This window comes from Hypanus sabinus, chromosome 1 (genome assembly GCF_030144855.1).
Source record: "Hypanus sabinus isolate sHypSab1 chromosome 1, sHypSab1.hap1, whole genome shotgun sequence".
In the NCBI taxonomy this organism is placed as follows: domain Eukaryota; kingdom Metazoa; phylum Chordata; class Chondrichthyes; order Myliobatiformes; family Dasyatidae; genus Hypanus; species Hypanus sabinus.
This window is the reverse complement of record NC_082706.1, coordinates 159,481,347-159,494,501: the sequence shown is the minus strand read 5'-3', so window position 1 is coordinate 159,494,501 and position 13,155 is coordinate 159,481,347. Positions and strand designations below refer to the sequence as shown.

The 13,155-nt window shown below is 41.8% G+C and overlaps 1 protein-coding gene across 8 annotated transcripts in view; it reads right to left on the bottom strand.

The window, feature by feature from the left end:
* The window catches only part of trappc9 (trafficking protein particle complex subunit 9), a 551,561-nt gene that overhangs the window by 433,214 nt on the left and 105,192 nt on the right, over nucleotides 1-13,155 (bottom strand). For all 8 annotated transcript variants that reach the window (XM_059979921.1, XM_059979908.1, XM_059979899.1 and 5 more), the window contains one exon: nucleotides 10,849-10,975. In XM_059979921.1, the coding sequence (XP_059835904.1) occupies nucleotides 10,849-10,975 (127 nt within the window). The remainder of the gene's footprint in view (nucleotides 1-10,848; nucleotides 10,976-13,155) is intronic.

Sequence of the window (13,155 nt, the reverse complement as noted above, 5' to 3'; positions counted from 1 at the left end):
GTTACAGAGACACTACTGGTAATGAACATTGAAGATCTCCCACTGAGTGCATTTTATGCCCTTTTTACTTTAAGGGCTTTTAACAAATGGTGTTCAACATGGAAGAGCTCTGTTTTATGACCTGAAGAAATATGATTACCAGGAAGACGTCTCCTTGACCATGGCTGACCTGACGCTGTGAGACTTCATGGTATCCAAAATCAAAGTTGAAGGTCACAGGTCTATTCCCTGCAGTCACATTCCACCTCTGCTGGGTGAAGTCCATAAGGTCATAAGATATAGTGGCAGCAGCAGGCCACTCAGCCCATAGAGTCTGTTCTGCCACTCAATCATGGGCTGATCCAATTCTTCCAGTCATCCACACTCTCCTGCTTTCATCCCATACCCTTTGATGCCCTGGCTAATCAAGAACCCGTCTATCTCTGCCTTATATACACCCAATAACTTGGCCTCCACAGCCGCTTGTGGCAACAAATTCCACAGATTTACCACCCTCTGACTAAAGTAATTTCTCCGCATCTGTGTTCTAAAAGGGCGCCCTTTAATCCTGAAGTTGTGCCAGCTTGTCCTAGAATCCCCTACCATGGGAAATAACTTTGCCATATCTAATCTGCTCAGACCTCTTAACATTTGAAATGCTTCTATGAGATACCCCCTCATTCTCCTGAATTCCAGGGAATACAGCCCAAGAACTGCCAGACATTCTTCGTATGGTAACCCTTTCATTCCTGGAATCATTCTTGTGAATCTTCTCTGATCCCTCTCTAATATCAGTGTATCCTTTCTAAATAAGGAGCTCAAAACTGCACACAATACTCCAAGTGTGGTCTCACGAGTGCCTTATAGAGCCTCAGCATCACATCCCTTCTCATTTATTCTATACCTGTAGAAGTGAATGCCAACATTACATTTACAAACCGACTCAACCTGGAGGTTAGCCCTTACGGTATCTTGCACGAGGACTCAAAAGTTCCTTTGCATCTCTGCACTCTGAATCCCTCCCCATCTAAATAATAGTTGCTCATTTATTTCTTCCACCAAAGTGCATGACAATATACTTTGCAACATTGTATTTCACTTGCCTCTTCTTTACCCATTCCCCTAAACTATCCAAGTCTTTCTGCAGGCTCTCAGTTTCCTCAACACTACCCACTCCTCCACCTATCTTTGTATCATCAGCAAATTTAGCCACAAATCCATTAATACCACAGTCCAAATCATTGACATACATCGTAAAAAGCCACGGTCCCAACACCAACCCCTGTGGAACTCCACTGGTAACTGGCAGCCAGCCGGAATAGGATCCCTTTATTCCCACTCCATTTTCTACTGACCAGCCAATGCTCCACTCATGCTAGTAACTTCCCTGTAATTTCATGGGCACTTATGCTGCTAAGCAGCCTCATGTGCGGCAGCTTGTCAAAGTCCTTCAGCAAATCCAAGTACACTAGGTCTATTATATCTCCTTTGTCTATCTGACTCGTAATTTCCTCAAAGTATTGCAGTAGATTTGTCAGGCAGGATTTTCCTTTTGGAAACCATGCTGGCTTTGGCCTATCTTGTCATGTGTCTCCAGGTACTCCATAATCTCATCCCTAACAATTGATTCTAACAACATCCCAACCACTGACATCAGGCTAACAAGTCTATAGTTTCCCTTCTGCTGCCTCCCACCCATCTTAAATAGTGGAGTAACAAGTCTTGATGTAAACTAGAAATTCTCAAGAAGAGAAATAGCCTCATGTGCATTTAGCATGCCATTTGCAAGGTATGATTTTATGAGACAACTGTCATCCTTTTTTAAAACTTATTTTGACTATAGGGCAGCTTTTTCTATTTATTTGACAGTCCCTGCAGATCAGCCTGAGAACCATTGCACTGACAAGATCAATGTCGAATGGTCTATCAATCTGTGGTAACTGCAAGATACCATAGATTGGGACATTTATAGTGAAGGGGCATGCATCCAGCAATTACACCAAAAAAATACAATTTTTGAAGTGTCCCTGTAAGCGAATAATGGCATTAGAATAAATGAGAAGAATAATCTCTGTTGCACCATAATCATCATTAACTATGAAGGCTTGAAATAATTGCTAGCTAAAATGAGTAGCTAAATTCAGTTAAGAATATTAGTCAAAGTGAAACACCAGAGATTCGAGGTGATATTTCAAAATAAAGAATATATTACAACAAAAGAAAACACCACAGAGAGATAACATTAGTCATAAGCAAAGAAAAAAATTCAAGGTAGAATTGTACATAGATAGCATTTTAAAAAATAACTGAAAGGTAAGGAAGAATTACTTTACAAGATAAAGCTTGAGAGAAATGTTAAACAGGCAATAAGAGTTTCTACAGTTCTTTTTCAAACTCCCTCCCCCACTCAACCCCTCTCATTTTCAAAAGCTAACAAAATGAGCAAAACAAGTCTTGGGAACAAATACTAAATACTAAAAAAATAAAGCCAGTCCTTCATTATTGAGGATACAAGTAACAACACTGAAACAACTGTAAAAAGGTAACCGAATGGGAGAAATAGAAGGCATCAATCACTTGTACTGGGCAAATTGTTGGAGCTGTGGGTTGACAATTGTCTGGGTCCTGATGGTTGATACATTGGGTTTAATTCTGCACAATTCTCTAATTCACTGCAAGTGCTGTTAGTTTGGAAAATACAAAAGGTAACTGTTGGGAATATAGTGGAAAAAGACAACACAGTAAGCTACAGTGCAATTAGTTTATTAGCTACTATACTGAAAATACCAGAAGCCATTTTAAAAGCATTATAGCAGAGCACTTAATGCTCCTTCATTGTTTTAAGGAAGGTAAATTGTATTTGATCAATATAGGCTTTGTGGTTACAGAAGTTCCTGGTGTAAAAACATAAGCTCATGGCTTAGTAGGTAGTCAGTTCCATTTTTAATTATACAGGGCAACACCTCTGCCCGCCAAGGTAGACGCGATCTGCTACTTTGTCCTGCCCAACACGGTCAAAGGCCTGCAGGAGTTCGTTGGTATGGTGAACTTCTACCACCGTTTCCTCCCCTCAGCAGCCCGTATCATGCGCCCTTTGTACACCCTGATGTTGGGTAAAGGCAAGGACATTACTTGGGACGAGGAGGCCGCAGCCACTTTCGTTAAAGCCAAGGAAGCCTTGGCAGATGTCGCGATGCTGGTGCACCCCAGATCTGATGTTCCGACCGCCCTCACAGTGGACGCATCTGACACAGCAGTCGGTGGGGTGCTGGAGCAACTCATCAAAGGGAGCTGGCAAACCCTGGTGTTCTTCAGCAAGCACCTACGACCAACCGAACTCAAGTACAGTGCTTTTGACCAGGAGCTGTTGGCACTGTATCTGGCAATCCTGCATTTCAGGTACTTCTTAGAGGGCAGGCCGTTCACCACGTTCACAGACCACAAACCGTTGACCTTTGTGTTCACAAAGGTGTCCGATTCCTGGTCGGCTTGCCAGCAGCAACATCTGCCTTACATCTCCGAGTACATGATGGACATCCAGCGTGTCTCGGGAAAGGACAACGTCGTGGCGGACACACTCTCCAGACCAGCTGTCCAGGCCCTGTCCCTGGGGGTGGACTATGCAGCACTGGCGGAGGCGCAGCAGGCAGACGACGAGATGCCCAGCTACAGGACTGCAGTCTCGGGTTTGCAGCTGCAAGACTTTCTCGTAGTCCCAGGTGATAGGACCCTCCTGTGCGACGTGGCTACCGGCCAACCTCGCCCCATTGTCCCGGCAGCCTGGAGGCGGCGAGTTTTCAACTCCATACAGGGTTTGGGTCACCCATCTATCAGGACAACCGTCCGGCTCATCTCCAGCAAGTTCGCGTGGCACGGTCTTCCAAGCAGGTGAGTGAATGGGCCAGAACGTGCACGCAGTGCCAAACAGCCAAGGTGCAGAGGCACACTAAAGCCCCGCCACAGCAGTTCGACCCCACCCACCGGAGGTTCGACCACATTCATGTGGATATCGTGGGCCGAGGAGCGCGGTACCTTTTAACTATGGTAGACCGGTTCACGAGGTGGCCAGAGGCGGTCCCGCTCACCGACACAACTGCCGATTCCTGCGCCCAAGCACTGATTGCAACCTGGGTAGCGCGCTTCGGGGTACCGGCCCACATTACCTCCAACAGAGGCACCCAGTTCACCTCCAGCCTGTGGCTGGCTATGGCCAGCCTGTTGGGAACGCAGCTACACCACACGACTGCCTACCACCCACAGTCCAACGGACTAGTGGAACGCTTCCACCGTCTCTTGAAGTCAGCTCTCACGGCCCGCCTGAGAGGACCTAACTGGGTGGATGAGCTTCCCTGTGTCCTGCTTGGAATTCGCACAGCACCCAAAGAGGATCTGCACGCCTCGTCGGCCGATTTGGTGTACGGCGCGTCCCTGGCCGTCCCAGGAGAGTTCATACCAGCCCCAAGGGGGCAAGAGGAAGATCCCGCAGCAGTCCTGGACAGACTACACGAAAGGCTCGGCAACCTGGCCCCCATACCGACTTCACAGCACGGACGGACCCCGACCCATGTACCCAAAGATCTGCAAAACTGTAAGTTTGTGTTTGTACGAAGGGGCGGGCACCAGGCACCACTACAGCGGCCATACGAGGGGCTGCTCAAGGTGATCAACAACAACTGGTCCCCGTACGTTCTGGACATTGTGGGGAGAGAGGAGGTTTTCACGGTGGACCAACTCAAACCAGTCCATGTAGACTTGGCACAGCCGGTCGAGGTTCAGACACCACAGCGCAGAGGCAGACCTCCCAAACAGAGGCTGATCCAGACTGTGGACACTGGGGGGTATATCGCCGGTTCTGGGGGGGGAGGGGTTATTTGGTGACCCACTTTCTGCGCAGGCAAACCAGCTCACAAATAGCCAGCGTGCAGGGGGAGACTTTGGTAATGCACCTCTGACGTCATTTCCGCCCGGAGAGGACAGACGCTAGGGATTAAATGCCAGCACTGCGAAGTTTGAAGTTTGTACTACATACAGAGCTAGAGACAATGACACACAAATGACTTACTGTGTGTCATTGTCTCTAGCTCTGTATGTAGTACATTGCTACAGCATGTACATCGAAATAGTGTGAAGTGTATCGCTCGCATTAACAACTAACACGACCTAAATATATACTGGGGGCAGCATGCAAGTTTGGCCCTCATTCCAGCACCAACATAGCATGCCCTCAATGCTCAAAGCAACACATAACACAGAAAAACAATACAAAACAGACACAACAAGCACCAAAACAACAGAAACAGAGGTCCTGTTCTTTCCTTGCACTCATCCACTCATGCACATAAACAGTTCTCCAACCCCAAGACAGGCTATCTCCAGCCTCCAGCCTCCAGCCTCACAGACATTGGATTCACATCGGACTCAAAGCTCCGGCCACCAGGCCTCAATGTCTGATCAATCTTTGGGCTTCAATCTTCAACATATATACCAGGACTTGCCGATGATGATGAATGAAGACACTTCATGAGGACCCCAAACACCAGGCCTCAAGAGCCAGATTCTCCAAAGACAGGATCCCGAACACTAGCCAGAACTCCAATCTCACTGACTCACACACATAGGGGCTACTGGCCCACATGCCTCTTGCCCATATAGAATCTACCACAAAGAGCTGGGGGAGGTGGGTGGAGTGGGGGGGATGTTGAGAAGACACCAACACATATCCTTGCTGGTCTGCCCGCCCAACATACACCCATGAATGCCTTTCGTTCCACATATGCATTGCTGGCATTTGAACACAGAGCGGAGACATAGGTTCCAACCTGACCTCTAATTTCCCCACAAGCCTGTCCTTGAACCATAACCTGACCTCTAACTCCACGCTGTCCCTAATCCATCTCTATGAATTAAAAATCAACTAAAAAGACAACCAAGTCCAAGTCATGATCTCGACGAAGACCACAGCTTGATGCCATTTTAAGCAGAAGTAATACGAGAGGTGATTGATACGTTCACAACCTAATGTAGAAGGAGTCAATTTTAGGAAACCTAGCACATTTATTTTTCAACATAGTCCCCTCCTGCATTTACACACTTAGTCCAGCGGTCGTGGAGTATACGGATCTTGGACCTCCAGTAAGTGTCCACAGATGGATGATTGATAAGTTTGTGGCCTGAAGGAGATGAGTTATACAGCTCTTGTTACATGTACATGCAGGTCATCTCTTTGAGTGATTATGCAGAAAGTTTGAGGTTAATAACTCATGTCCTTCTACCTTAGGCCACGAACTTATCAATCACCCCAATGAGTTATTAACTTCAAACTTTCTGCATAATCACTCAAAGATTTGAACTGCATGTGCATTAAAGAGAGCTGTATAACTCATCTCCTTCTACCTTAGGCCTCAAAATTCAGGTGTTCCCCCCCCTTTACAAACGTAGAGTGTTCCTATGAAACCTTTCTTAAGCCAAAATGGCATAAAGCGAAGAACCATTAACTTATATGAGAAAAATGTTTGTAAAAGTGAAAATCCTCTTTGTAATGCGAAAACAGGTTACTAATGTAAGAACCATTAACTTATATGAGAAAAATTTTTGTAAAAGTGAAAATCCTCTTTGTAATGCGAAAACAGATTACTAATGTAGGTCTTCTGTAAAGGCAAAGTGGTGTAAAGAGAACATTCATAAAGCAGGGGATACATGTTATCAATCACCCCTGCTGTGGACACTTCCTGGAGGTCCAAGATCCGTATGCTCCAGGACCACTGGACTAAGTGTATAAATGTAGGAGGGGACTATGTTGAAAAATAAATGCGCTTGGTTTACTGAAAATGACTCCTTCAACCTTGGGCCACGAACATATCAACCACCCCTCATATAAAGTAACATAATGACTGACATATTGATATGGTTTAGCTGGCTAACAGAAAACAGAATAGGCAAAGAAGTACCTTTGCCTCAAAAGCAACATGCAGTAAATGAAGTGTCACTGTGAACATTTTACATTTTTATAAAAATGACCTGACTGAAATACCAACAACATGATTGCAAAATTTGATGAAGACTCAAAAGATACAGCAGATTTTTTTTTTAAATGCAAGCTGAGAAGATGATATGGAATAAACAAAGATACATAGGTTAAGTGAACGGATACAGATCTGCAATTCAGAATATCCACTTTGGCTGGAAAAATAATGTACATTATCGAAACATATAGAGGAAGATCAAAGAGCATCAGTCTTAAAATCTAGAATGCAAGTGTAGCAAGTAATTAGGAAGGTTAATAATATTATCCTTTATTCCTAGAAGAAATGAATAGAGAAGTAGGGAAGTCATGATTCATTTAAGCACTGGTGAGACCACATCTGGAATATATGTACAAAATCAGTGCCCTACTTTAAGGTTGGACATTCATGCAGTGGAACATTTCGGAGAAGGTCAACTACACCAATGCCTGGAACAGCAAGTTGTCTTGAGGTTTGACAGGAAAGGCTAGTACATGTCAGAGTAAAGAATGAGAAAGAATTTATTGAAACACAAGACCGTGAGAGATGGAGGATATCAAGATGCTTCTTTCTGTGAAAAGATCTGGACAAAGGGGTTTGAAAATTAATCTCCAATTAATATGGAAACTAGGTAAAATTATTTCTCTGAATAGAATCATGCATCTTTGAAATGGTCTTCCTCAAAAAGATGAGTTTTTACTCAATTTATTTTGATGATCTGGGCAAAGTGGTAGGAACAACATTTATTTCCCATCACTAGTACCTCTTGAGAAGGAGAGCCACTTTCTTGAACTGTTACAATCATTCCAACAAAGGTATTCCTGTAGTGCTGTAGGGTAGCATTCTTCTCAAATTAGAATAAGTATTAAAGCATCAGAAAGGTACTGTCAGAATAACCTGGATTAGTAATTATTGTGTATTTTGTGGATCATACACATTACAGCCACTGTGCACTGGTTCTAAAGTAAATAAAAATTTAAGAGTTGTTGATAGATGTCAATCAAGTGGGTTGCTCTGTTTCTTCAGAATTGTTGGCACTGCACTCATCTGGGTAAGTAGACAGTATTCCATCATACTCCAGGAGGTGTGCCTTACAGATGTTGGCTGAGATTATGGAATAAACTCAGGAAAAGTTTAAAGATCAAAATATATATATTCAAAATATATATATTTCCATAATGAAATTAACCTTGTTCAATGGTGAGAAGGGCTTTACCCGTGATAGACTGGTCATATCAATGATTTTTGTAGGTTTTTCATTCAAATGCTTTGGTGTTTCCTTACCAAGCCATGATGCAATCAATCAATATATTCTCCACCACAGATCTATAGAAATATATCAACATTGTAGAGGACATGCAAATCTTCGCAAACTTCTACAAAAGTAGAAGCAATGCCATGCTTTCTCTGTAAAGGCAGTTACATACTGGACCCAGGACAGATCCCCTGAAATGATAACACTGAAAAATTTAAAGTCACTCCGCTCTTGGTCCCCTGACGAGAACTGACTCATGGACCTCCAAATTCCTCCTCCTGAAGTCAATAATCAGCACCCTGGTCTTACTGACATTGAGTAAGAGGTTATTGTTGTGACACCACTTAGACAGATTATCAATCTGCCTCCTATATTCTGATGTCACCTCTTCTGATTTTGCCAACAACAGTGATGTCATCAGCAAAGTTAAATATGGCATTGAAGCTGTGATTAGTCTCACAGCCATAAGAATAAAGTGAAAAAACAGCGGGTTAAGCTCACAGCCTTGTGAACTTGATGCAGATTGCGGAGATATTGTTGCCAATACCAACTGACTGGTAAATGAGGAAAAGGAGGGTCCAGTTGCACAAGGAGGTATTGAGGCCAAGGTCTTGAAACAGTGATAATACTGAATGTGCAGCTGTAGTCAATGAAAAGCATGCTATTGTATACATCTTCACTGTCCAGATATTCCAGGATTGAGTATGAAGAGCCAATGAAATGGCATCTGCTGTGGACCTGTTGTGATGGTAGAAGAAAATTGGAGCAGGCCTAAGCAGAGTCAGGCAGGAGTTGATGTGTTTCATCACTAACCCTTCAAAGCACTTCATAACAGTGGATGCAAGTGCTAATGGAAGATGGTCATCAAGGCAGGTTACCACGTCTTTCTTAGGGTCTGGTATAATTGAAGCCTGCTTGAGTCCTTTTGAGGCAATAATTAACAGCAGGCAAATTTTGACTTTATGTCCTGAAAATTCATGGACTCTAGGGACCACTCTCTCTCTCCAAAATTAAATTGCTCCACCACCAATGGTGAATCTATTCTGCTGTTGTGACAGATATGTTGGAAGGGCCTGGTAAATGCTCAGAAGGAATGATTTCACAAATAAGATCATTAGGCTGTTGCTCAACCGGCCTGTTGGATAGTTCTCCCAATCTAGACACCAGTCCACAGATGTTTGCAGGAAGATTATAAGACATAGGAGCAGAATTAGGCTATTTGGTTCATCAAGTCTGCTTTGCCATTGCATCAAGACATATCCATTTCCCTCTCAGCCCCATTCTCCTATCTTCTCTCTGTAATCTTTCATCTCCAACTAATCAAGAACCTATCAACCTCCACCCAATGACCTGGCCTCCACAGCCACCTGTGGCAACCAATTTCAGACTCACCACCTTCAGGGTAAAGAAATTCCTCCTCACCTCCATTCTAAATAGATGTCCCTCTATGCTGAGGTTTTGCTCTCTAGTCTGAGACTCCACCATATTTTGATACATCTTCTCCACATCCAGTCTATCTAGGCCTTCCAACATTCAATAGGTTTCAATGTGATCCCACTTCATTCTTCTGAATTCATGTGAGTAGAGGCCCAGAGGCATCAAACACTCCTCATATAACAGGCCTTTCAATCCTGGAATCATTTTTGTGAACCTCCTTTGAACCCTCTCCAAAGTCAACACATCCTTTTCTTAAGTAAGGGGCCCAGAACTTCTTACAATACTCCAAGTGAGGCCTCATCAGTGCTTCAGAAGGGCTTTACAAAGGTCAACTGGTCTAGGAGCAAATTCCCTTTTATCCCTACTCCTTAAGGGATTGGACTCCTGTACCAAGTGCTCACAGGACAACTTTTCTGACATGGTCACCACCATGCCAGGAATAACTTCTGGTAATTCAGTAACACAATTGGTTTCTAGTAACCAGATGGCACTGAGAGCTACAATTTCATGTTAAGAAAGGAACTCTAACTTGCCAATAACATTTAAATTAATCAAAGCTTGTCTTGGGGTAATACTCCTTGTAGGCAATTCAGAAAATGCCAGAACCCTTAAGGAGAGATTATATATACCAGGGGGATTTTGGCAATTTCATCCACAACCCTTGACCACTTTTTTAAATTATTAGAAATAAAGTATTGATAGGCCTGAGAGAACTTTCAATCTACTCTGGAAAAAAATACTGTTTTTATTGCTTAATCAACTCAATAAATAGTAAAGATGTGTGCAGGTCAAACCTTTCATGTACTTTTACTACTTTGCCTTTCTCCAATCATTTGTTAATTCCAGCATCTTTTCCTCAAACTTTTGTCTTAAATTCTTCAAAAATACGTCAACAAGTTTCTCACCAACTAGCTTAATTATTATTTCTTGAAGGAAAATAGCCATTCCCATGTGTTGGGATTCTTCTTTAAAAAAGGAAACTAGGAATAATTATGTTCAATGATCCTCATGAAATCAAATCCCATCTTTACAAAGCTAAAAGCATGACTTCCAAAGCACAAAAGAAATGGAATATTTATATTTAGCATTAATTCATTTGCCAAATACATTAAGTAACTGCAATTTTTATGCTACGTCTTCTAGCTGCTTTTAAACATTCTTTAGACAAATGCTTACCATTTACATTGATCTGTCCTGATGTACGAGGAACACCCACCAGTGTCACTGGGTATAGTCCAGATTCAGCAGGAAGAGAAAGAGCAGCTGGGAGAGATTCAAATTCAACACCAGTTACCAATAATCCCTATATTAAAAAAAAAATCAGAGGGATGGAAAAGCTTCAATAAGTGGAAGGATTAATTTAGAATGTTTTTCTGAATTTAAACATCTTCATTACAATATAATGACGTCACTGAAAGTCAATACTTAATGCATAGATTTTGAAATATTCCACCAGCTGAATTATATTTCTGAAACTAAAATCAGACTGGTCTGACAGGAATAGCTTTCAATTTTGTTACAAAACTTATTACAATTGACAAAATTGCACAAAATAATCATATTTAGGTTCATCATTATCAAATCATTGTTAAATTGAAGTCACTCTAAAGGCACCTCTTTTAAGTGATATTAGCAAATTTACTCCTCACTAAATGCTATTCAATAGTTCACTATACCAGATCAGGCCCTATCCTCTACCCAAGAACACACACCCTACACTGAACTTGTCCAGACGCAGAGACATAAATTAATCATTTCTGTGTATCCCAGAGTCCGACATGATGCTGTTATCAAGAACATTCTCCCAGGAGGTGCAATGAGAAAGCTTAATGCTTGAAACACTCCTGATAGACTGTTAGCTAGCAGTTTTGCCAGCTTTAAACACCGGGATTCTTTTTAATATTTCAATATCATAGATATTCAAAGATATTAATTCTAATATAAGTAAACAAATTTAAAAATGTAAAATAATTAACTGGATCAGATAATCTTATATTTTAACACTAATACATCACCTGAAGTGTCATCCCAGATTGTCTGGGATGCCATGAAAGCATATCTGAGGGGTCAAATAATCTCTTACACAGCAAATCTCAACAGAAGATCCTGTGCAGATCGATTAGACCTCATTAACCAGATTAAAGAATTGGATCAACTGTATGCTCAAACTGAGAACCCTGAACTATACAAGAAGCGAGTTGAACTCCAAACTAAATTTAATCTTCTATCTACTCAATCTGTCGAACGCCAACTTCTCGAAAGCAAGAGTCGCTTTTACATTCATGGGGATAAGTCTGGTAAATTTCTAGCCAATCAGCTGAGGTGTTCCAAAGCCAAACAACATATTACAAAGATCCGGAAGGAGAACGGAGACTTTACATCGGATCGTTTAGAAATTAATGACGTATTTAAAAAATTTTATTCTCAGCTTTATTCCACTGAATCTTTGAATGACAATATCTCTGTTGATCAATTTTTAAAGAATCTGAATATTCCTTCACTTTCATCTGATTTTAAAGCCAAACTTAATATGCGCCTATATCATCAGAAGAAATATCTTTTGCAATTTCTGCACTGTCCTCAGGGAAATCTCCTGGACCTGATGGGTTCCCTGTAGAATTTTATAAATCATTCTCTTCACTTCTTTCTCCTCAGTTACTTTCAGTATTATCTGACTCGTTTAATTACGGCAAATTGTCACCCTCTTTCAATGAGGCATCTATTACTCTTCTATTAAAAAAGGGTAAAGACCCAACAGAGTGTTCCTCATATAGGCCTATTTCTTTGCTCAATGTTGATGTAAAGATCTTAGCTAAAGTTTTGGCTTATAGATTAGAAACCATTATTCCTTCCTTTATCTCTGATGACCAATCAGGTTTTATTAAAAACCGTCTCCCTTCTTTTTTAACATTCGGCATTTATTTAATATCTTATACTCACCTCCAACTGGGATTCCTGAATGTGTTATTTCCCTCGATGTGGAGAAAGCATTTGATCGTATAGAGTGGTATCTTTTTGCAGTCTTATAAAAATTTGACCTCGGTCAAAGTTTCATCTCTTGGATCAAATTGCTGTACCTGTGTCCTATTGCTTCTGTTTTAACTAATTTTCAGAAATCCCAGGTATTTACTCTCAAACGTGGCACCCATCAAGGATGCCCCTTAAGTCCCTTTCTCTTTGATTTGGCTATGGAACCTTTGGCGATAGCATTTCGAAATTGTCCTGAATTGACTGGGATTTGGAGAGGGGGTGTTGAGCATAAAGTTTCTCTTTATGCTGATGACTTATTACTCTTTCTCTCAAATCCGTCTACATCCTTACCTCCAATGTTTTCACTTCTTGACCAGTTTAGCCAGATCTCTGGCTATAAACTTAATTTACATAAGAGTGAACTTTTCCCAATTAATAAAGAAGCACAAGAATTAACATTTCGTGATCTCCCTTTTAAAATAGTCCATAATCAATTTACTTATCTTGGAATTA